This window comes from Microcebus murinus, chromosome 13 (genome assembly GCF_040939455.1).
Source record: "Microcebus murinus isolate Inina chromosome 13, M.murinus_Inina_mat1.0, whole genome shotgun sequence".
In the NCBI taxonomy this organism is placed as follows: domain Eukaryota; kingdom Metazoa; phylum Chordata; class Mammalia; order Primates; family Cheirogaleidae; genus Microcebus; species Microcebus murinus.
Window position 1 is genome coordinate 72,589,426 of NC_134116.1, and position 23,860 is coordinate 72,613,285.

The 23,860-nt window shown below is 39.7% G+C and overlaps 1 protein-coding gene across 4 annotated transcripts in view; it reads left to right on the top strand.

Annotated features, from left to right (window-relative positions):
- N4BP2L2 (NEDD4 binding protein 2 like 2) overlaps positions 1-23,527 on the top strand; it is a 75,519-nt gene extending 51,992 nt beyond the window's left edge. For 3 of the 4 annotated variants that reach the window (XM_012752141.3, XM_076009511.1, XM_076009513.1), the window contains 4 exons: positions 14,866-16,625; positions 19,247-19,332; positions 21,170-21,214; positions 23,346-23,527. In XM_012752141.3, the coding sequence (XP_012607595.2) occupies positions 14,866-16,625; positions 19,247-19,332; positions 21,170-21,193 (1,870 nt within the window). In that variant the 3' untranslated portion in view covers positions 21,194-21,214; positions 23,346-23,527. Of the gene's footprint in view, positions 1-14,865; positions 16,626-19,246; positions 19,333-21,169; positions 21,215-23,345 lie in introns of those variants that run through there. The other variant, XR_012922482.1, reaches the window with a different exon arrangement.
- The last annotated feature ends 333 nt before the right edge of the window (positions 23,528-23,860 follow it).

A 23,860-nucleotide genomic window follows, 5' to 3' on the forward strand; every position in this document is an offset into this window, starting at 1 on the left:
ACTCCTTGATATTACCTGTTCCCATAGACTTTGGGGTTGCCATCTTTGCTCTCCCAAAACAGTGTAGCAATGTCTGGATTTGTCACGCATACATATGTAGGTATATATTTCTAGATATACATATATATAATATGCATATATATCTAGAAACATACACAGAAATGTGGATATATTTAAAAAGAAAATAAACTCTGTCAAGTCTTATTAGTGTGAATCCATGTGAGTTCTTAGGAAAGACCCCCTTTTCTACTTAAAAACATATTTATTATGAAATATGTCATTCAAAAGAACATATAAGATGTAGCTATTTGGTTAAAGACTAATAATAAATGAGTGTCTATGTTACCACTATGCAGGTTAAGAATAGATTAGGCCAGGCGTGGTGGCTCACGCCTGTAATCCTAGCACTCTGGGAGGCCGAGGCAGGCAGATTGCTCGAGGTCAGGAGTTAGAAACCAGCCTGAGCAAGAGCGAGACCCCGTCTCTACTAAAAATAGAAAGAAATTAATTGACCAACTAAAAATATATATACAAAACATTAGCCGAGCATAATGGTGCATGCCTGTAGTCCCAGCTACTTGGGAGGCTGAGGCAGTAGGATCTCTTGAGCCCAGGAGATTGAGGTTGCTGTGAGCTAGGCTGACGCCACTGCACTCACTCTAGCCTGGGCAACAAAGTGAGACTCTGTCTCATAAAAAAAAAAAAGAATAGAATATTAATATCTTAGAAGACCCTTGCTAGTCATAAGCCCTTCCCTCTCCCTAAAGAAATCACTATCTTGAGTTTTGTATTTGTTACTCCCTTCCTTTTCTTTATAGTATATTCCCAACCAATGTAGTGTTTAGGTTTGCCTGGTTTTGAACTTACTGCAAATGAAATCATGATGTGGGTATTCTGTGACTAGCTTTTTTTGCTCAACACTGTTTTTCAGCCATATAAATGCAGGTAGTAGTTGTTCATTTATATTCACTATAATATCATATTCCATTTTAGCAACATAGCACAATTTGTTTATCCATTCTATTGAGAGATAGATGGGTTGTTTGCAGAATATTGCTATTAGAAAGAATGCTCTGTGGACAGGTGCTGGAATTTCTCTAGGGCAATAGTTTTTAAATTATAGGATATGACCCATTAGAGGGTCACAAAATCAATTTGGTAGATTGCAGCCAGCATATTAAAAATAAGACAAAAATATATATTCTCTGTTTTTTATATGCATTATAGTTTTACATATGCTTTTACAGTGTGCTTTATATATACAATGTAGTAAGGGTAAATACTATTCTGTGAAACTTTTTTGTGGCTGTAGGTATGTGTATATGTATTGAAAAGGGCTGTAACATGTATTTCTTATTGTAAATAGCAGTCAAAAAAGTTTTACAGTTGCTGCTTTTTCTTAAGTAATATCACAGTGTTTTCCACAGTGATTGGGCTTCTTTATACCCCTACCAACTGCGAATAAGAATTTGTTACTCTAGATTCTTGCTAATACTTGGTCTTGAATGATTTTTAAAATTTTGTTAATCTGGCAGATATGAAATTTTATCTTATTGTAGTTTTAATTTAAATTAGTTTATTACTAATGTGGTTGAACTTTATATATTTTGGACTATTTGTATTTACTCTGTAAAAATGCATTGTTATGATTTTTGCTTATTTTTCTCCATCTTTCTCGTTGATTTGTAGGATTTCTTGATGTACTCTAAATACTAATCTTTTATTACTTGTATGTATTATTTAGTAGTCTATATCTAATCAGGAAACCAGAAACCACTTTAGGTATCTCAAATAGAGGGAATTTAATACAAGGAATTGCTTACAAAGGCATTGGAAGGGCTGGAGAAGCAAATGAGTTACCCAAAGATTAGCATATGCAAGAAGCTACAGTTATAAAGAAAGGGCTAGAAGAGTGAAACAGAAATGCCATTGCCAAGAGCCCACGATTATTGGTTGCACTGCTGAGACTTCTGCCGTTTGGTATTGAGCTTCCTCAACAGCAACTCAGCAGCTTTCACTCACTGCTTGTTGCTACCACCCTGTTGGAGTCGCTATCAATTTGCCTGTGCTTTTGATGTCTTAGCCATAAAATGTTTGCCTAAACCAGTGTCCTGAAGTGTTTCCCTTATGTTTTCTTCTAGCAGTTTTATATCTTGGGTTTTATGTTTAGGTCTTCCGTCCATTTCAAATTGATTTTTGCATATAGTGAGAGGGGTTCAGTTTCATTCTTCTGCATATGGATATTCAGATTGCCCAGCACCATCTATAGATGACGGCATCTATTCCTCAATGTATATTCTTGGGACCTTTCTTGAATATCAGTAGGCTATAGGCTGTAAGTACATGGGTTTATTTCTATTCTATTCCATTGGTCTATGTGTCTGTCTTTATACCAATACCATGCTGTTTTGGTTATTATAGCCTTATATTTTAAAGTCAGGTGATATGATCCCTCGAACTTTGTTCGTTTTCTAGTGTCAATGGTATCTGTCGTTTCCTTAGTGGCTTAGGCCATACCTGTTAGTGGAGGCTGTGGTGAGGTGTCACTGAGGATAGAGACACCTGGTGGGCCAGTCCTAAAGCCCCAGTGGTGGTAGTGGCAGGCCAAGCATGCCAAGGGTCCAAGGATCCTTGGGGCCCTGGATGGTGTATGTGGGCACTACCAGTTTTCAACATGCTGAATTTTGGGCCGTCAGGCAACTTGCTCAGGTGTCAGCAGTGGCAGTGGTGTGTTGGGCAGGTAGCAGGTCATTAATCCCCTGGGCAGCATATGCAATGTGGGAGATGGCAGTAGCAGTGATGGGACAACCCTTAGGCTCTGAAGCAGCACATGTTGCTGTTAATGGTGGCTGTGATAGGCTGGGCAGGGCATTCTCCAGGCCCCCAGGTAGCGTGTGTGGACGGGTGCCAGCTGTGGTAGTAGCAGCAGGATGGTTGAGCCTGTCCTCAGGCCCGCAGGGGAAGTGCACAGAACCGGCTATTGTGGACAGGGTGAGACAATCCCCAGGCCACCAGGTGGTGAGCTCAGGCAGTATTGGGGGGAGGGAGTGCTAGGCCTGATGGGCCGTATCCTTAGACCCTCTGGGGGTGCGCTTAGGTGCTGGCTATATGGGACAGGCAGCGTGTCTCCAGGCTCCCCCAGCAGAGTGCTTGAGTGGTTGCAGCAACAGCGCCATTGGTGTAGGAAGCCTGTCCTCAGTGCACATGCGAGTGTGCTGCAGCCCTGCTCCTGAGTTGAGCACAGGCAGGCAGTTTTCAGGCTCTGGGGAGCATGTGCTGTAGCCCCTGGCAGCGGTAGCTGTGGGTAAAACCAGTTATTGGGTACGTGGAAGTGTGCAGTGGCCCTGCTACTGAAGGGGACAGGGTTACTGCCAGTGGCACCTCCTTTCGGCCCAGAGGTTGCAGCAGTGGCTGTAGCGGGTAGCAGCAGAGCCTGTCCTCAGGGCATGTGTGCCCTAGCCTTGCTGCTTGTGGGGGCTGGGTTGCTATCTGTGGTAGCTGCCCCAGGTAGGTGTTCTTAGTCCCTAGGGAGTGCACACTTTCACCCCCCTTTGTTCCGGGGACAGTCCCCCTGGTGTGCTGCACTGCCTGCCCCCTAGGGTGCAGGACACTGTGTGTGCTAGAGTGCTAAGGACCTTGCCACTCTGCTGGGTCCAACTGGCATTGCGCTGCTGCAGCCTTCTGGGTGGATGCTGGGGTCAGTGGGGCTGTCAGTGGGCTCAGGCAATGTGAAGATGCAGGGGTGTTGGGTCCCAGGGCAGGATGCAGTTTGGTGGGGGCTGGGCTCTCAAAATGGAGCCATGCTGCAGCTGCTTAGGACTTGGCAGGTGTGAGCTGCGTCTCTGGAGCAATGCCATTGTGCAGCCTCCAGGCAGCTCCCCGTGCTATTCTCAGAGCCCACAAGAGTGGAGGGGCTCTCCCATGACGAGGACTGCAGAAGTCCGCAGTGGGAATGTGGACTGCGGGAGCTCTCACTTGCCCATTCCCCTCACTGGGGGGCCTCTCCGGGGTCCCAGCAGGTCCCAGCCAAGCTGGCTGCCTTGCTTCCAGCTCCTTCTTTGCCTCAGGTCTTTCTTGTCACTTCTCTGTTGACTCCCAGTGTTCTCTCTTATATGCTCTATTTGAGGTTTGATTATCTACTTACTATTTTGATTCTTTGTGGAGGAGGCAAGTGCCACATTCCTCTAGTCAGTCATCTTAAAGCCCCTTCTCCTAATTTCCATCTCTTTATTGATATGCATTATTTGGTGAGACATTGTTCTTATGATTTTTTTTTAGTTCTTTATCCATTGTTTCTTTTAGCTCTTTTAGCACAGTTGAAAGACTTCATATAAAGTCAGCATTTGATAAAGTTGCTCGTGACAGTCCTTGCTAGTTATTCACTGCTGTTGTAGAGGGATGGGATTTGCAATTTTTCATGCCACCATTTTGCCAACATCACTTACGTAGTTGATTTTGGAATATTAATTTTGCATTCTACATTTTTAAAACTTTCTTATTAATGCTGTTGATTTTTCTGTAATTTTTAAGAATTGCCTACCCAAGGCCGGGCGCGGTGGCTCACACCTGTAATCCTAGCTCTCTGGGAGGCCGAGGCAGGCGGATTGCTCGAGGTCAGGAGTTCAAAACCAGCCTGAGCAAGAGCGAGACCCTGTCTCTACTATAAATAGAAAGAGGCCGGGCGCTGTGGCTCACGCCTGTAATCCTAGCTCTTGGGAGGCCGAGGCGGGCGGATTGCTCAAGGTCAGGAGTTCGAAACCAGCCTGAGCAAGAGCGAGACCCCGTCTCTACTATAAATAGAAAGAAATTAATTGGCCAACTGATATATATATAAAAAAAAAATTAGCCGGGCATAGTGGCGCATGCCTGTAGTCCCAGCTACTCGGGAGGCTGAGGCAGAAGGATCACTGGAGCCCAGGAGTTTGAGGTTGCTGTGAGCTAGGCTGATGCCACGGCACTCACTCTAGCCTGGACAACAAAGCGAGACTCTGTCTCAAAAAAAAAAAAATATATATAAATAGAAAGAAATTAATTGGCCAACTAATATATATAGAAAAAATTAGCCGGGCATGGTGGCGCATGCCTGTAGTCCCAGTTATTCAGGAGGCTGAGGCAGCAGGATTGCTTGAGCCCAGGAATTTGAGGTTGCTGTGAGCTAGGCTGATGCCATGGCACTCACTCTAGCCTGGGCAACAAAGCAAGACTCTGTCTCAAAAAAAAAAAAAAAAAAAAAATTGCCTACCCAGACAATTATGCCACCTCCAAGAATAACCATTTTTTTCTTCCTATGGAGTTCTTATATTGTTTCATTAATTTCCATGTCTGTTTTGTCTGGGAATCTAGTATAGTTAGCCCTCTATATCTGTGGGGTCCACATCCCTGGATTTAACCAACTGCAGATCAAAAATATTTGGAAAAAAATGGATGGTTGCAACTGTACTGAAAATGTAGAGTCTTTATTTCTTGTCATTATTGCCTAAACAATATAGTGTAAGAACTATTTACATAGAATTTACATTGGATTAGGTATTATAAGTAATCTAGAGATATACAGATTACAGTATAAGATATACAAGATGATTGTGTAGGTTATATGCAAGTACTATGCCATTTTATATAAGAAACTTGAGCATCTGTGGATTTGGAATCCACAGGGGTTTGAGCACTAGGACCAATCTCTCGTGGATGCTGAGGAACAATGTAGAATGGAAATAGTGACAATAGGCATTTTTGTCTTGTTTCTGATTTAAATAAATGCTTCCAATATTTCTCCCGTTAATAATGATGCTTGAGGATCATAGTGTCCAATTAAGGAAATTCTTATTTATACCTGGTTCACTAAGAGTTATGCGGGTTATATTTTAATAGTAATTAGATTTTGAGTGTTTTAAAGTCATGGATGGACAATGAATAAAACAATTTCTGCAGTGATTAAAATGCTTTTATTTTTTTATTTTTTATTTTTTGAGACAGAGTCTCGCTTGTTGCCCAGGCTAGAGTAAGTGCCGTGGCGTCAGCCTAGCTCACAGCAACCTCAAACTCCTGGGCTCAAGCAGTCCTTCTGCCTCAGCCTCCCGAGTAGCTGGGGGTACAGGCATGCGCCACCATGCCTGGCTAATTTTATATATATTTTTTTTAGTTGACCAATTAATTTCTTTCTATTTATAGTAGAGACAGGGTCTGGCTCTTGCTCAGGCTGGTTTCGAACTCCTGACTCGAGCAATCCGCCTGCCTGGGCTTCCCAGAGTGCTAGGATTACAGGCGTGAGCCACCGTGCCTGGCCTAAAATGCTTTTATATGTATTTTCTCCTTTAACCTGTTAATGTGGTGAATTATGTTAATTGATATTCTAGTATAAGCCAGTTTTGAATCATGATTGAGATAAATCCAGTTAAATCATAATGTATTATCTATTTTCTACATTACTGGAGGTAGTTTGCCAATATTTTGTTTCAGATTTTTGTACTTAGATTGAGACTGGGTTGAAAGTTTTTGTTTTTAGGTATTTCCTGACTCTAACAAGCCATATTAGCATCATGAAAGAGTTGGAGGTATCATCTCTTTTTCTTTTGTGTGGAAAAGTTTGCATAAGATTGCAATGAACAGTTCCTTGAATATTTGGTAGAACTTTTCTGAAAAGTCACCAGGACTTGGAGTTTCCTTTTTTGGAAAGAAATTCACTTTTATTATTTTACCATTATAAGACTATTCAGGCTTTCTATAATTTGTTTTAGTCAGCTTTCATAACATGTATTTTCTAGCTATTTATACATTTAAGTAAAAATTTTAAATTTATTGGTATTAAAGTTGCTCACAGAATTAATCCTTTTATCTTTTAAAATTTCTCTGGATTTGCAATTATCCCTTCTTTTTTGTTCCTAATACTAATTTTTTTCTTTCTTGATTAATCTCCTCAGACGTTTATGTTTTTATTAAGTTTTTCAAATAACCAACTTTTGGAATTGTTGATCTTGTATATAGTATGTTTATTTTCTATTTCTTTTAAAATATTTTTGGGGGGTTTATTCTACTTTTTTTCTAACTTCTTCAATTGTGTGGTTAACTCATTAATTTCATCTCTTTCCTTTTTTTTTTTTTGAGACAGAGTCTCACTTGTTGCCCAGGCTATAGTGAGTGCCATGGCGTCAGCCTAGCTCACAGCAACCTCAAACTCCTGGGCTCAAGTAATCCTTCTGCCTCAGCCTCACGAGTAGCTGGCACTACAGGCATGTGCCACCATGCCCAGCTAATTTTTTATATATATTATATATAATATAATATTATATATATATTATATTATATATATTAGTTTGTCAATTAATTTCTTTCTATTTATAGTAGAGATGGGGTCTTGCTCTTGCTCAGGCTGGTTTCCAACTCCTGACCTCGAGCAATCAATCCGCCCGCCTTGGCCTCCCAGAGTGCTAGGATTACAGGTGTGAGCCACTGCGCCTGGCCCTCTTTCCTTTTTTAATGTGAATATTTATGGCAAGTATCTCTCTTTCTTTTTAAATTTAAAATATTTTTATCTTTTATTTTTTAATTTTTTTTCTTGTAACTGGCTTTTTGTACTTAGCATAGCAAGTATCTCTTTAAGTATCACTTTTTATATGTATTTTTACTGTCATTCAATTTTAATGTTTTCATTATAATTTTTCTACCTATGAATTTTTCAATATTTAAAAATTTTTTCTGAAAAACTTTTTTTTTTTTTTTTTGAGACAGAGTCTCACTTTGTTGCCCAGGCTAAAGTGAGTGCCGTGGCGTCAGCCTAGCTCACAGCAACCTCAAACTCCTGGGCTTGAGTGATCCTTCTGCCTCAGCCTCCCGAGTAGCTGGGACTACAGGCATGCGCCACCATGCCCGGCTAATTTTTTATATATATATCAGTTGGCCAATTAATTTCTTTCTATTTATAGTAGAGACGGGGTCTCGCTCTTGCTCAGGCTGGTTTTGAACTCCTGACCTTGAGCAATCCGCCCGCCTCGGCCTCCCAAGAGCTAGGATTACAGGCGTGAGCCACAGCGCCCGGCCTGAAAAACTTTTTATTACTAGTTTCAAAGTTAACTATATTGTGGACAGAAAATGTGGTTTGTACATTAGTAATTCTTTGACATTTGTGGAGACTAGCTTAGTTAATTTCTATAAATATTATCTGTGGGCTTGAAAAGAATGTGTTCTCTCCAATTGTTGGATGTAGTGTTCCATATGTGTCCATTATATTAATCATTATTAGCTGTGCTATTTATAATTTCTATATCCTTATTTATTTATTTCATCTCTTCAATCTATCAAACCCTGAAAAAGGTGTTTTAGTTTCTGATGAAGATTATGGATTTATTGGTTTGTATATATTTGGCCACTTAGTTGGTTTTTTAGAAAAATAGTTTTCCACTTCTAATCATTTGCAATTAGATTAAATAAATCACAGTTTTGGAGAATTTTCTAGTTCTGTTAACTCAACTGTTTTTTTTTTTTTCTTTAACTGTAAGTATCCCTTTGCCACATTCTATTCTTTCTTTCTTTTTTTTTTTGAGACAGAGTCTCACTTTGTTGCTCAGCCTAGAGTGAGTGGGGCGGCATCAGCCTAGCCCACAGCAACCTCAAACTCCTGGGCTCAAGCAATCCTCCTGCCTCAGTCTCTCGAGTAGCTGGGACTACAGGCATTCGCCACCATGCCCGACTAATTTTTTCTATATATATTAGTTGGCCAATTAATTTCTTCTATTTATAGTAGAGATGGAGTCTCACTCTTGCTCAGGCTGGTTTCGAACTCCTGACCTTGAGCAATCTGCCTGCCTCAGCCTCCCAGAGTGCTAGGATTATAAGCATGAGCCACCAGCTGCACATTCTATTCTTAAATTGCATTTCAGGAGTCTCCGTGGAATTTATAAGATTGTTGTTGTTGTTAATACATCATAAAAATAAGAACTGCCACTTATGAAGTACCCACCACTGTGCTAAGCACTGTGCTAGGTGCTTTATTTATAATAAAACTCATTTTTTCTAATATGATTGGGACAGGCAGCTGGTAGTTCATTGAAAAAGTTGATTAAAGTAAGGAATCATTATGTAATGATAAATGATTCTGTTCAGTGTAGTTTATCTTTTTTCATGCATGAACCACACCTGTAATGCAAGAATTTCTCATTTCTATTGGTATAAATTGGAGGGGGAACACAAAGAAATCTGGAAAGCAGTATGAGTGAAGAATCATGTCTTTATTATCATTTTTGACCAAATGTTATAGTTATTCTATTACCTATCCTATCCTATACCAAATTGTTTAGCACTTCCTCTTTAGTGAGACAAACTATGTAATTATAGTAACAATTCTATTGGTGTTAATAAACTTGGGAATAAACTCATCTGACTCCTTGCAAATATGCAGTTCTCTAACAATGAGAGCAGAGGGTGCAGTTAGACTAGAAAGCAGCCGTCTAGCATTTAGTGTGCCATCGTGTCAATCGTTATCGCACAGAGACAATGGGGAGAACCAATTGATCTGCCATGTCAATTACATGAGATATGACATATAGAGATCATGTAAGAGCATCTATAATTAATAATCCTTACAACAACTCTGCATGGAGGTAATATCATCCCCATTTTAGAAAGAAGACCTGATTTGCCCAAGATCCCACTGCCGGCTTATTACTGACCCAGGACCCAGGCCGGGTTATTTCAACCACAGTCATTCCAAAAAGCTGTGAGACCTTTCTTTTATAATTTGCGTGTGTTTTAATCTGTGATTTATTTAATTCATTGCCCATGATCATGAATTTGTATATAGGATTCTGCAATGGGAAATCCTGTTTCTTGCCTCTTGAGTTATTTTTTTCATGAAGATTATGAGTTACTGGCCATGCCCCCTCACTTTCTCCAGCTTTATCTGGATGCTCTCTCATCTTTGTCTTCAGGTCACAGTTCACTTAGTCAGGTTAGCTTGTCTATGAGCAAACACTCTCTCTCTAGTTCTTTCTTTCTTTTTTTTTTTTTTAAAGCCAGTCAAATTTAGCAGTGGGGGGTTGGTTGAATACCAACTTTAGTGACACTAATGTTAATAAGTTCTGATAACCCACTACCATCGGACCAGCCTCTCTCTAGTTCTTTTTTTTTTTTTTTTTTTTTTTTTTTTTGAGACAGAGTCTCGCTTTGTTGCCCAGGCTAGAGTGAGTGCCGTGGCGTCAGCCTAGCTCACAGCAACCTCAAACTCCTGGGCTCGAGTGATCCTTCTGCCTCAGCCTCCCGAGTAGCTGGGACTACAGGCATGCGCCACCATGCCCGGCTAATTTTATATATATATATCAGTTGGCCAATTAATTTCTTTCTATTTATAGTAGAGACGGGGTCTCGCTCTTGCTCAGGCTGGTTTTGAACTCCTGACCTTGAGCAATCCGCCCGCCTCGGCCTCCCAAGAGCTAGGATTACAGGCGTGAGCCACAGCGCCCGGCCTTCTCTCTAGTTCTTGAGAGGCACACCCCATCCCTACCCAGGAGCTTGGATTCTAAGCCATCACCCAGAAAGCGAAATCTTATTCACCATAGATGTGTTTGTTACCATTTGTTCATTTCGTATTTCCTCCTTTCTTTTCTAAAGCTAAACTGTGCCTCTCACTCTCCTGATTTCTTCTTCATGACTTTTATTTACTGATGTTTCTTTTCTTCTAAGGGTGCTGTTCATTCCTAAATGAGTAGGCACAAGTGAGGTCAAGTTTAACAAGCCTTGACACAGCTGTGATGAGCCTCTCACACTTTATGGAAGGTTATTCCTGATGAGAAAGCAGCTACTGATTAGCCACAGATGCATGCACATTCCAACAGAAGTTACCACCTTCCAAGTCTCTTTTCTCCTGCAAGCTTCACAAGTCACTGTTACTGGTTTGTGTTTCCCTTCCAGAGGCCTGGTCCACTGTTTCGGAGCAGGTTTGGTAGCTATATAGAGCTTTAGTGGTGCAGAACTTGTGCATGTGTCTGGCGCATTTCCTTGTAGAGTCAGTCTTTTGGTTTTCATGCCTTTTGGCATTGTGTTGTGTTTTCAGGTGGAAGGTCAAATCCTTGGAGGCTCCTTCAATTAACTCTTTTTTTTTTTTTTTTGAGACAGAGTCTCACTTTGTTGCCCAGGCTAGAGTGAGTGCCGTGGCGTCAGCCTAGTTCACAGCAACCTCAAACTCTTGGGCTCAAGCAATCCTCCTGCCTCAGCCTCCTGAGTAGCTGGGACTACAGGCATGAGCCACCATGCCCAGCTAATTTTTGCTATATATATTAGTTGGCCAATTAATTTCTTTCTATTTATAGTAGAGATGGGGTCTCGCTCTTGCTCAGGCTGGTTTTGAACTTCTGACCTCAAGCAATCCACCCCTCTCAGCCTCCCAGAGTCCTTCAATTAACTCTTAGCAAACTTCCTTCATAAGTGACCTGATCTCCCAGACTCTGATAGTTCATTTTTTAAGCCACCTCATTCCTTCATAATCCAGTGTTCACCTCTGCAGTCAGAGTGGATTGTTATCATTGGCAGGTCCTAATTATTTTTTCTGTAAGCAGGCCTCTGATTGTAATCCATTTAGAAAACAAAGGAGCTCTTGAGGAATATTAGAAAAGCTCTCATCTTTTCCACTTCCTGACATCTGCTATAAGGACACATTGGTCTATTGGTTCAGACTCTGAGATGACTTTGAGGCAGCTGATTTACCAGTTCTCTCCCACATCTTGCATAGACTTCTACGTCTCGGTAAATGGCCACTTCATCCTCCAACTATTCAAGCCAAAATCCTTGCACTCATCCTTAATCTTTTTTCCTCATACCCCATATCCAATTTGTTTTTGAATCTTGCTTGTTTATCCTTCAAAAAATTATCCAGAATGTGATGACTTCTCACTACCCTCACCCCATGACGAATGAGCTAACTCCAGGAGGAGCCACTTGTGCCCATGTGTTTACCTACATGTGGGCAATCTACGAGGGCCTTCCTGTTGCTCACAGGAGGGCAGATCAGGGAGAGGCTTCCTGCTTCAGAGTATCTCCTCCCACTTCCTGTTGCTATTTCTTGTTTGATTGGATCCAGAGAGAGGAAAGAGGACAAGAGGAAAGTCTGAAGACACTATTAGGTTAGTGATAATAGTGGTAATGCCCAAGTGCTGCTCTCATGAAAAGGACTCAGCCCTTGCCAGCCAACTGTCTCTGTTTATGCAGATGTGAGGGTTTAAAGATGAGAGGAGGAAGAAAAAGAAGGAAGTGTTTTATACAATTCTCTTTGTAAATTGAGAGGCAATTTTGCATAACGGTTAAAGAGTATGAACTTTAGTGCTAGTCAGACTAGTCTGAACCTACCCCTAGCCATGTGACCATGGTCAAGTTCTCTAACTTCTCCGTATTTCAGTTGCCTTTGTGAGATGGGGTTAATACTAGCCTTGTCCTTACTTCCTATAGTTGTGAAGATTAGGTGAGTTGGTATGTGGGAAGCAATGAAACAATCTTTACATAGTAAACGTATAATAAATAGTCTTTTTAAAGCCAATTTTCAAGGTAGAATTGCGGATGTTGGTCTTTCAAATGGCACAGGGAGTTATAAACATTTTGGTGATGAACCATATTCTAGTAACTCCGTTTCTCTAGATTCGGACTCTCGTTCATTGGAGAGTAGAGAGCTGCTCAGAGGCACAGTGGCTGCACAGTATGTGTATGCAGTGCCACAGAATCTCCCGTGCTGGAGCGAGTCTGAAGTCTTAGTGTTATTACCACCTAATCAAATAAATAAACCAACAAACTCTCTTCATAGTTGTTCTCCTTGCTCTGCAACAGGTTGGTTCACACTGGGGCAAAGACAGGGGAGTTTGTTTTTGGAACGACATACTAGTCTGCAGCAAGAATTTCATAACTGAGGTTGCACCTTTCACTTCAACTAGAACTTTCACTGGAATCGGGTAGAACTGGCCATGAAGGACAGCTACTAGCAGAGTTGGCATTCTTTATGTGACATCCTTTCTGTAGAGGCCCTATCACAACTGTTTCTAGGTACATTAGTGTTTCTTGGTGTTCTTTCTGAACCAACATCCCGGAATGTGCAAACAAAGGGCAGCAGCAATTAAGTGACAGAGAGCAAGGTGATCAGGTGTCCTGCCTATTGACAATTGCCCAGGAGCATGGAATGGAGTAAACGAGGCCAGAGGCCAGGCAAGGTTTAATAAGCCCCTCTGTCCAATACCCAGCCAATCAACTGGATGTTCTCTTTTCCTCATCATCTCCTCCTTTTTCCATGTTTCTTTGCTGGTTTGCTTTTCTATTCCTCTGTCCTGGATTTTCCCCCCTCAGCTATGCCTGTTGGCTTCCTCCTGCTGCACTTTACTTTGTCTCCATCAGCACTTTGTCCCTGACTCTGATTATCCAGGGTGAAAGACAGCATAACTAGGCCTTTATATTTTAAGTTAGAAAATTTCCTAAATACTCCTTTTTCTCTTAGGATCAAATATTGTTGTCCGTTAAGGGGAGCTATGAACTTTCAGTGTTCTGTATGAGAGTGCTGTTGCTCTTTCAGGTGGGATAATTATTCACTGGGCATTGCAAGATGGTTAGTATCCTTGGCCTCAGGGCCAAATGCTCATAACACATTACCAGTCATTCTGACCACCAAAAATGCCTTCACACATTTCTAAGCACCCCACAAAGTAGTGGTGTAGCCTCTGGTTTAGAACAACTACTAGCTAGACAGTTAGAAGCATGTCACCCAAATTCTGGACTCAGCTGTTTAATATGAACCATTCTTTATGTCTACAGAAAAGCTAGCTATTAAAGCCACTAAAATTGTGCCATTCTGTGACTATAACAGCCATTTTTTTATTTTTCAAAACCTAAGATATTAAAAAATCCAAGATATTTATTGGTAGGTTTTGCATATACAGTCATATATCACATAACAACAACTTGGTCAATAATAGATCACATATGTAAGAGTGGTCCCATGAGATTATAATATGGCACCTTTACTGTGCCTTTTCTATGCTTAGATATGTTTATTTGCACACATACTTACCATTGTTTTACAGTTACCGATAGTATTCAGCACAGTAACATGCTGTACAGGTTTGCAGCTTGGGAGCAACAGGCCATACCATATACCTAGATGTGTAGTGGGCCATGCTATCTAGGTTTGTGTAAGTGCACTCTTACGATGTTCACACAACAATGAAATCGCCTGCTGCCACATTCCTCAGAATGTAGCCCCATCAATGCATGAGTGTATAGGAAATATTTTCCTTAAAGAAAATATTAGGTTTTCAGAAAGTTATTGACTTATGAAATGATTATGTGCATAGTAGCTTTAACTTTCTACTCATTTTTAATTTATAGGATTAAAGCATCTCTTTTTAAAAGTGATTTTTTTCCCCCAAATCAAGTTGTTAATTCTTATTATCCTGACAGCTGGCACCATTAATACTTTAACAAAGCCACTTAAAATTAACCAAAGATCTAAGATGGATACATGTACAAAAGATATACTAATTAAAACCATTTAAGAAGTATTAGATAACCATAATTTGTACTTGGCTTTAACTTTTGTATTCAGAAATAATTGTTAAATTAAAACCTAAGATAAAAACTGTATACCATATACTTTGAGTGATTTATGTCTTAGAAAACAAAGGCAATCTTTCACTGTTAACATATTTAGTGTCTCTGGTGGGTTGAGGAAACACCTTCCTTGATAATTGAATTAAAAAGTGATTTTAAAAAACAGTACAAAGCACATGCACACTTTAGAATTTCTTATACTAAAGATTTTTAAATCTGCACATGAAGAATATATTATAGTTTGCTAATGTTATGCATATAATCGTTATACATTTTCTTAATTCTTTTGTATTTCAGAGAAAGAGTTTTAAAGACAACTTGGCATAGGCTCAGCAAAACCAAACAGAAGAGAAACAGAAAAAGAAACAAAAAGAAGAACAGTCAGAATAAAATTATGGAGGAAAACTCACTTGAAGTCTTAAGTGGTCTTACACCAGGTGATCAGGACTCATCTCAAAGTGAAGAGGAAGACTTTGAAGAGATCAAAAGAGAATCAGAGTGTCCCTTCACTGGTGGTCCACAAAATGAAGTAGGAGATTTTGTGATTAGCTATAAAGAAAAAAGATGGAAAAACATAGATCCTGAAGACAGTTTTCCAAATGTCATGTCTATAGTTGAGTTGGACAACACCCCAAAGAATGACCTCCCCAAGGAAGGTGATGACCGGTTTCTAAGTCTGTCTCTGATGACAAATGAAAGCTCCGTCGTTACTTGCTCACCGTTGACTCACAAGCTTCCCTATGAGACAAGTGATGACTGCCCTGGCATGAAGGTAGCAAAGCACATTGGCAGTAGGCAGAGCGTAGCCTTAGACATCCAGGACCTATTTGCTGAAACCCCATTCTCATATATGAAGAAGAGAGAGATGGTAGATCAAAGTCTCCCAAATGAACCAACTCTGTGCCATCAACACGGATCCAGAACTTCAGATAAAGTTTTAAGAGAGGAACGAGGAGTACCTGCAACGAAAAACAGTGATTGGGCTTTTTTCACAATGAGGTTATCTGATGGAGAATTACAGCAGGATTCTGATAGACAGCCCTACTTTGGTAGCTGGCCTGAGGGACCTCATAGGTTTATATGTGAACAGAGACCGAAGAAAGATAGATCACATAAGCTGGCCTGTCCTGACGGCAGGGGACCACTGATTAAATTGATCTCCACTTCTGAAGGTGCATCAGCACCAGGAATCAGTTCAGAAATATCGATGGAGGAGAAGCTACTGATAGAAAATGAAGATTTTCCACCTCCACCTGAAACTACAGAGCCATTCATAGAAACAGAAACAAGTATCTTCAAGAGATGCTTACCTCAACGGGATATACCAGAGAATGCCTTAGAATCAAGAAAGAATAAGAAAAGGAGACAGAAAAGGATTTTCAATTGGGCATCAAACTTTAACTTACAGAGTCATATTAATGCAGAAAAAGAAAGTGAGAAACATGGTGTGTTAATACAAAACCATGGACTAAAAATTATTTGGGGAGATGAAAAAGATAGAATTTCAGAAATAAACTATGAAGAGGAGACTAAGCAAGAACTTAGGATCTTTGATCATCATCCATCGTGGTTTTACCTTCATATTATGGAAGTTCCCCCTCTGTTTATTGGTGGACAGTTTTATTCTCATTGCCTGTCACTTAACAGATTAAGGCACTCTGCCTATTTTTACAAAAATGCTATTCCTTCTCTTGTGCTACGCTATGTATCTAACTTTTGGAAGATGTCTTTTACAAACAAGAAAATGTTTTTGACTTTCAAATCTCAGACAAGAGTAGGCAATAAACTAAACGATGTAGGGTTTATTTCTTCAGAAATTTTAAGTAGCCAATCTGACACTTTGTGCTCTTTGAGGGCCACTTCTGATCTTCACTTTTTAAATGAAAGGTTTGATGAAAAGCTGAAGATCTGGGAGGAACCTAAGTACTTACAGGGCTTACCGACTGAGGATAGCCACGACTTAACAAGCGCTGACTTCGGTTCCCTTGGGCTACCATTATCACAAGGGTTTGCCTTTCAGCTAGTAAAGCTTTTTGGATCTCCAGGAGTTTCAATGGGTAAATTTTGTTTTCGTTTTGCTCAAGAAAATGATCTAGTTTAACATAAGCGAGTAGTTTTTGAGGTGTTTCTGCCTGGTGTTGGTGATCTCGTGCAGTTTATTGATCTCATGGTGCTTTTCAGCAGTGGCAGTGAGGCCCCCTGGCAAGTGGTGTTTGACCTTCGAAGCCCCCTGTCCCCCCAGCCACCAATAGTCTCCTTAAATGTCGTTTAGTTTGCAGCATGCTTGAACTCTCAGTTTCAAAGCCACCGGGAAGAATGAAGGATGAGGCAGGCACACTGATTATGCAACAATAGAGATGGGCTGCTTTTTTTTTTTAATCTTTTCTACTTTCTGCCTTTCCATTTGGCAAATGCCCTTCTCTTTCTCATTCACAGTTACCAGCTCCCAGATATATGATTAGTAGAGGGTGATGGCAAAGGTTAAATGATGAAAAGATACCTGAAAGAGCTGAATTTGCTTCTTAAAGGCAGCCTGAGAAGGAGACTGAAGAGATTCGGAGAGAGTCTGACTAGTTGACTGCAAGGGTTCCTTCAGGCTCTTAAGATAGTTATTTTTGGAAATGAACAATCCGCATGTGAATAAAACAAGCGAAGATATGATTTTTTTAATATTCTAAGTAAGTTTCATCTCAATAACAAGCACATTTAAAATGCTAAATATCTTAAAGAGGGAACAGCAAGTATCGAACTTTTCCTTGTCTGTCTGTAACTCAGTGGCTGATACTTCCCAGTACTCTTCCTTGGTGACAGAAACTGTAAGAGTTAGGAGGCCAAAGCTCCAATTTCTACAATTCTACTCTGTCTTTTGTTGTTCTTGTACACCTACTAGGGTTCCTGGGGTTCTATTCTGTCACAAAGCTTGGACCCTGAGTTTTTTCACTTTGCCCCTAAACTTCTGATATTCCGGAAAAACTTGGTTCCAGCTGCTCGGAACCAAGATTGGCTTAAGTTCCAGGGCCAAGGAGTCATAATTATCAGTCTGTTCTTGGGGTTCTGGCATCGTGTTTATCATATCTATAAACTTTGTGAATAATCACATCTTAACTGTTTGCTACAATTTTTCTATCCTCCTAGATGCACCAAAGAAACATGCCAATTGTTAAAAAATAAACATATATTTGCTTTGGGGAATTTTAGATGATAATTGGAGACATTTTAGATCAGGGATCTTAGTCCATATTCTAAATTGTATGCAAATTTTTTGTGTTATTATGTGCCATTTGGAGGCATAAAGTCCATAAATTTTATCAGCTTCTCAGAGGGATCCATGACCCCAAAAGATGAACAATCACTGCCTTAGATCAGCATCAGAAAGCATGGAGCATACTTTTGAGAAAAGATTCTAAACCTCTTCCTCCCTTGAATGCACAATATCATGATAATCAGCAATGATCAAGCACCCATTAATTAAACTTCAGAAAGCTTTTTAAATGAAATAGATCTCATTCATCAAATAGCTTACCTTCTAAATGGGGAGACAAGACTAACACAAAACAAAATTACTGCAGGTAGAAAATATAAGTGACAAGCTTATGAATATTTTATGAGCGAGGTTAGCAGTGCTAAAAGGATTGTTGAAGAGAATATGGGGCTATGGTTTTTTCTGGGCTACCTTCAATGTGAAGTGGATTATAAGCAGTGTTTATGCAAGGGAGAAAGAATGTGGCTTGAAAGAAAAGCAGAGGGAAAGAATTTCACATTTGGAAATGGCATGTGCTTAAGAAGTAGAAGGAAGGAGCCATAAGTGGAGGCTGTGGACTGATTTGTTTGGCTGGGTTGGACAAGCCAAGCTCTGGCGTATGGTCAGCGGCCTTGGAAACAGGGCAAAGAACTCAAATCCTGGTGTCAGAGCTCTGCAGACAGGGGGATTATATGGTAGCACCATATATAGGCCTTAAAAAACCAAACTGCTCACAGTACTAGGAATGCATGAGTACAAGAAAAGTATTTTCTGTGGTTTGGTTGGTTGATATGCATATGTTAATGTTTGCACTTGTTTACAAGCATCTTAATTATCTGTGAGGATTTTCCGCCCAGACACTCATCTGGAAGAAGCAATTTGCAAAAAGACTAAACTTGCTACAGCCGTAATGTTTCATACGTGCCACAGGAAATAATGACTACCTAAATGTTATGCCCTGTGAGAGTATCACTTGAAGCTATTATATGTTTATACTTACATGAGAATATGAGCTATGATATATATAATTTTTTTTAAGAGATAGGGTCTTGCTCTGTCACCCAGGCTGGAGTGCAGGGGTGAGGTCACCGCTCACTATAGCCTTGATCTCTTGGCCTCAAGTGATCCTCCTGCCTTGGCCTCTCAAAGTGCTGAGATTACAGGTGTGAGCCACGGTGCCCAATCAAACACATAGCGTTTTCTCTGTGTGTGTGTGTGTGTGTGTGTGTGTGTGTGTGTGTGTGTATAAGAATTTTCATTGAGTCTGGATAATGTTTACGAATTGAGATCTGATAGCTTTAGCCATCATGGAAATGCATCTTTAAAACCAGACTTTTTCTGTTATGGTGGTGTAGATATCATATTTGCATATCTTCACATTTAGGGTAAAAAACTGTGACATTCGCGATGAAATTTGTTCCTTTGCTTTTTTAACAGAGTCCTTGTTGCCCGATGACTACATGGTTCCCCTCGACCGGCGGACACTGAAGATGATCTATTTGCAATGGAAGACATCAGTGGAGGTATGTTTTTATGGCTTTCAAAGAAGGCCTTCTCTAACTGGTTTCTTTAAAAATAAAATTGAAGGCCAGGTGCGGTGGCTCACACCTGTAATCCTAGCACTCTGGGAGGCTGAGGCGGACGGATCGCTCGAGGTCAGGAGTTCGAAACCAGCCTGAGCGAGATCCCGTCTCTACTAAAAATAGAAATTAATTGACCAACTAAAAATATATATACAAAAGATTAGCCAGGCATGGTGGCGCATGCCTGTAGTCCCAGCTACTCGGGAGGCTGAGGCAGAAGGATTGCTTGAGCCCAGGAGTTTGAGGTTGCTGTGAGCTAGGCTGACGCCATGGTACTCACTTTAGCCTGGGCAACAAAGCGAGACTCCATCTCAAAACAAAAAAATAATAAAATAAAATAAAATTGAAGATCCTCTCCCTTGTCTCCGTATCTCCAGCCCTCCCTAGTCTCTGGAAACTACAATTCTAGTCTCCACTTGTATAAGATCAATGTTTTAGATTCCACATACAAGCGAGGTCATGTAGTATTTGTCTTTCTGTGTCTGGCTTATTTCAGTTAACGTAATTTCTTCCAGGCTCACCCATGTTGTTGCAAATGACCGGATTTTATTCTTATTTTTATGACTAAATAGTATTCCATTATTTAAGTTCTGATGTTCCATTGCACAGAAGGGTGACTGTAGTTAATAATGTATTGTATCTTTCAAAATAGCTAGAAGAGAGGATTTTGAATGTTCTGACTACAAAGAAATGATAAATTTGTGAGGTTGATAGATATGCTAATTACTCTGATTTGATCATTACATAATGTACACAAGTAGCAAAACATCACATCCCATAAATATATGCAATTATTATGTTTAAATTAAAATAAAAAACTATGGAATGAAAAAAGTAAAACTGGAGAAGATCTGTTTATCAAACTCAAGAGGGAAATGCTATATCCCTTCTATTAAATTAGAAAAATAATGTATGTGAATGGGTGGATAATATAGATAGGCATGTTTTTTTTCCATCAGTTCCAAAGAGAAAGCTGCACTTAATTCCCTAACTTTCTTGTGGTGTTTGCAGGTATGAGGGCCACTGGGCATGACTGAGGTGCCCATTCTTGCAGAGTTTTTTATTCTTCATTAGATCTTTTCTCTGTCCAGCCCTCAGTCTTACCCTGTTGTGATGGAGCAGCAGCTACAAAGTGAATTTATATTTGCTTGACTTGGAAGCACCTCATTATTGGTGTGATCTGTTGGGCGTAGTGAAAGGCAAGATTATTGGTCATGGTGAAGGACATGACTGTTCTGAGGGCTGCCCATTTTCCAGGTGGCTGGAGGAGGAGAAAAATGCTAGAGAGTCTAGGAAAGCCAGTATTCTACCTAACGTACTGGAGGCGGCTGGGCTTGTGTTCACGTTAGTTGGCAGGGATTTAAATGTGCCCAGAGACAATGCTCAGGTATGTTTTGAAATACATTGTAAACTCAAAGTTTAGTGAAACATGATAGAACTAATAGTTCAGGATAGTAGTCATTTTTAACTGTTCACATAAACACTGCTGTGGGAAAAGTGGACCCATTTTATGTGTCCCTTCAGTAAAACCAAATACATTTTTCTAAACTTCTTATTTTTCCTGATTCCCCATGGAGACCTCATGGCTATTTAGAATACACACACACACACATATACACACAGAGAACAATATTTTAAAAGTTTAAATTGACATTTGTGGTTATTATATCTCTTTTGTCATTTTAGGAGCATCCCTGCATAAGTAAAATGACTGTGCAAACTTAATCCCAATGCCATTATTAACCATTATTTTTTGTATTTTAATTATAATTTCTAGAAAAGACAGAAGAAGATTGGTTAAAAAATGAAAATTCCTTGAACTGTAAGTACAGCTTATTCCAGAGATGTCTATATGATCAGAAGGAAGTGAATGTTGACATTATTTGGTTGTAATTCTCATATGAACCATGATTGAAGAGTAAAATATTAAAAAATGCAGTTTGTTACCATAGCAACCCTGTCTGCTATTGCACATGTGATGTTTTTATTTCCTTTAAGTGTAGATCTTTTTGTGAAATACAACAAAGCTTAGATTGTTGCTTTCAGATTTATTTTCCCACTTTATTGGTTAGAACATATTTTAGAGCATTCTGTCAACACACAATTTTTGAGAGATTTCTCCCCTTAGATTGGTATATGATGAGGGCTGGGAATTAGGAGTGTAGGTTATATTTAAATATTAAAAGATTCTCTAGGAAATGAGGTAGAACATATAGAGAAACTCATGTTATATTTTAAACTTGACATCAAGCTGACATTAAAATAAACACATTGCACTTTAAAAAAAAAGCCTAAATTATAAAATAAACACAGCTGCTGCAATTTTAGTATTACGTGTATCTGCATTTGGTAAGAATTGGATGCACTGTGCATTTACCATATATTTTCTCTCTTGTTTTAACTCTTATTTCTAAGAGTATTGTTTCAATTTCTTCACTAGAAATACATATATACCCAATAGGAATATATTTTGCTTGTTTCAAACTTACTCTGTTGCAAGAAGAGGAAGAAGAATTAAAGATTTAGAGAAGAGTTTAGAGATTTAGAGGGACCGCTAGAAATTGTGGGATAAATATGGTACGGGACGAGATAAGAGGTGATGAAAAATTCCAGAGAAAGTCAGTGAAGACGGTCATTCATTTATTCAACAAATACATGTTGAGTTGCCCCATGTTCTCCACACTGAGGATATAGCTGTGAAAACATTCCTGCCCTCATGGAATTTCTGTCTGAGGGATTACAATGAGTGTCACAGGATGTTGGGTAAGGACTTGGCTGAAAGAGTCTCTAGGCTCTCCCTCCCCCAAACTGGGGGAATGAAGGAAATGAAGTCCCTGTGAGCAGCCCCAATGTGATGAGACACCAGTACAAGCAGTATGCGACAAGCATGGGTATATTTAGCTGTGGCCAATTCCAGGAGTCTTTTCTATCTGCTAAATTTGGATGTTTTGTGTCAAGGACACTGTCGGGACTATAATTTTGATATTTATGTTGATGTTTCACATGTACACTGAACTTGATCTCTCTGTGAAACTGATCTCACAAAGCATTCTGCCCCGAATTATTAATTTCTTCTTGTTAGAGAATTTTATGAGTGCTGTAGCTATGTGCAGATTTTTTTAACAATTATAATTAGAAAAAGCCTCGCTGTATGGTGTTGTGCTCAGTGTAGTGACCAGTGGGTATTAAGGGGTCAATAGAAATCTGGAAAGAGGGAAATAGCAAGAGAGTCTGGTTGGCTCTGGGAGCCACAAGGCCCTGACTATTTCGAAATACTCTCCCTGCTGAGTTGCTGGGTGTTGGATTTGGCGACTTCCTTTGTGCAAGTGGGGTGGAGTGCTAGAAAGAGAACGGTTTCCCATCCTTAAACTACTACTGACCATCTGTGTGACCTTAAACAAATGGACCAGATCACCACAGTTTCTTCACCTGTAAAAAATGTAATACCATCCTGTCATGGCAATATTAAATGAGGATTACATAAAATAACTTGTGCAAGGTACTTCAAAAATATTTGAAAAATTTGAAAAATACTAGACCCTTAATAAGGGTTAATTTCCTTCCTCTAAATACCTCTCTGGGTTAAAGCATGGCCTTTGAAATACTCTGTGGCAAAATAGAAATTGTGTTCTATAGGAGAGGTACATATTGACCTAGTAAACATTTTAATACATTTATATGAATCAATGCATTTAGTAATTTTTTTGTAGTGTAAATAGCTGGATCCTCAGGGAATGGGATATAGACGGAGTTTCAATTTGGGGACAGGAAGTTGGGAATGTCAGAAGAATAGGCAATTGGATGAGGCAGGACCAGGCAGGTTGTAGGCTGGGGAGATGTGGAGTCCTAAGTGGGTGTGGCACAGCCGGAGACGCAAAGGCCGGGAACCTGAAAACAAACTCTGTTTGTGTCACCTTTTTGTTGGACTTGTCTGGGCTTGTGTTTATTTGTAGCAGAGTTCTCCTGCCTTCCCGCGCTGCTGAAGATCCTGATCGCCCAGGAAAATCAGAGTGCTCGGTGCTGACCCAAAGGGTTCATTCTTTCCAGAGATATACCCACTGGATACCAAATTCATTTGGATAATCTATCCAGCCATTCTTGCTAAATTATCTGAATAATAAAAAACTCAACGAAAGAGGTAACAATTTGAACACTTTATTGTCTCGCTTTGAAGATGTTCGCTATGATTTAACTTGTTTCATAGAAGAAAACAAGGCACAGAAAACTTGAGTACCTTATTTTCAAAATTCCATCAAGATTAGAAGGGTAGGCCTTACATCCAAGTATTGGTTTATAGTGCTATTTCTAGAATTCTGAAATCCAAAAAGGTCTGAAAACCAAAAGTCGTTTTTGCTTTGTTTTTCCAAATATTTTTATTGCAGTAAAATATACAAATTTAAAATTTAACATCTTAACCATTTTTAAGTGTATTATAAATACATTCATAGTGTGCTACCATCATCCATCT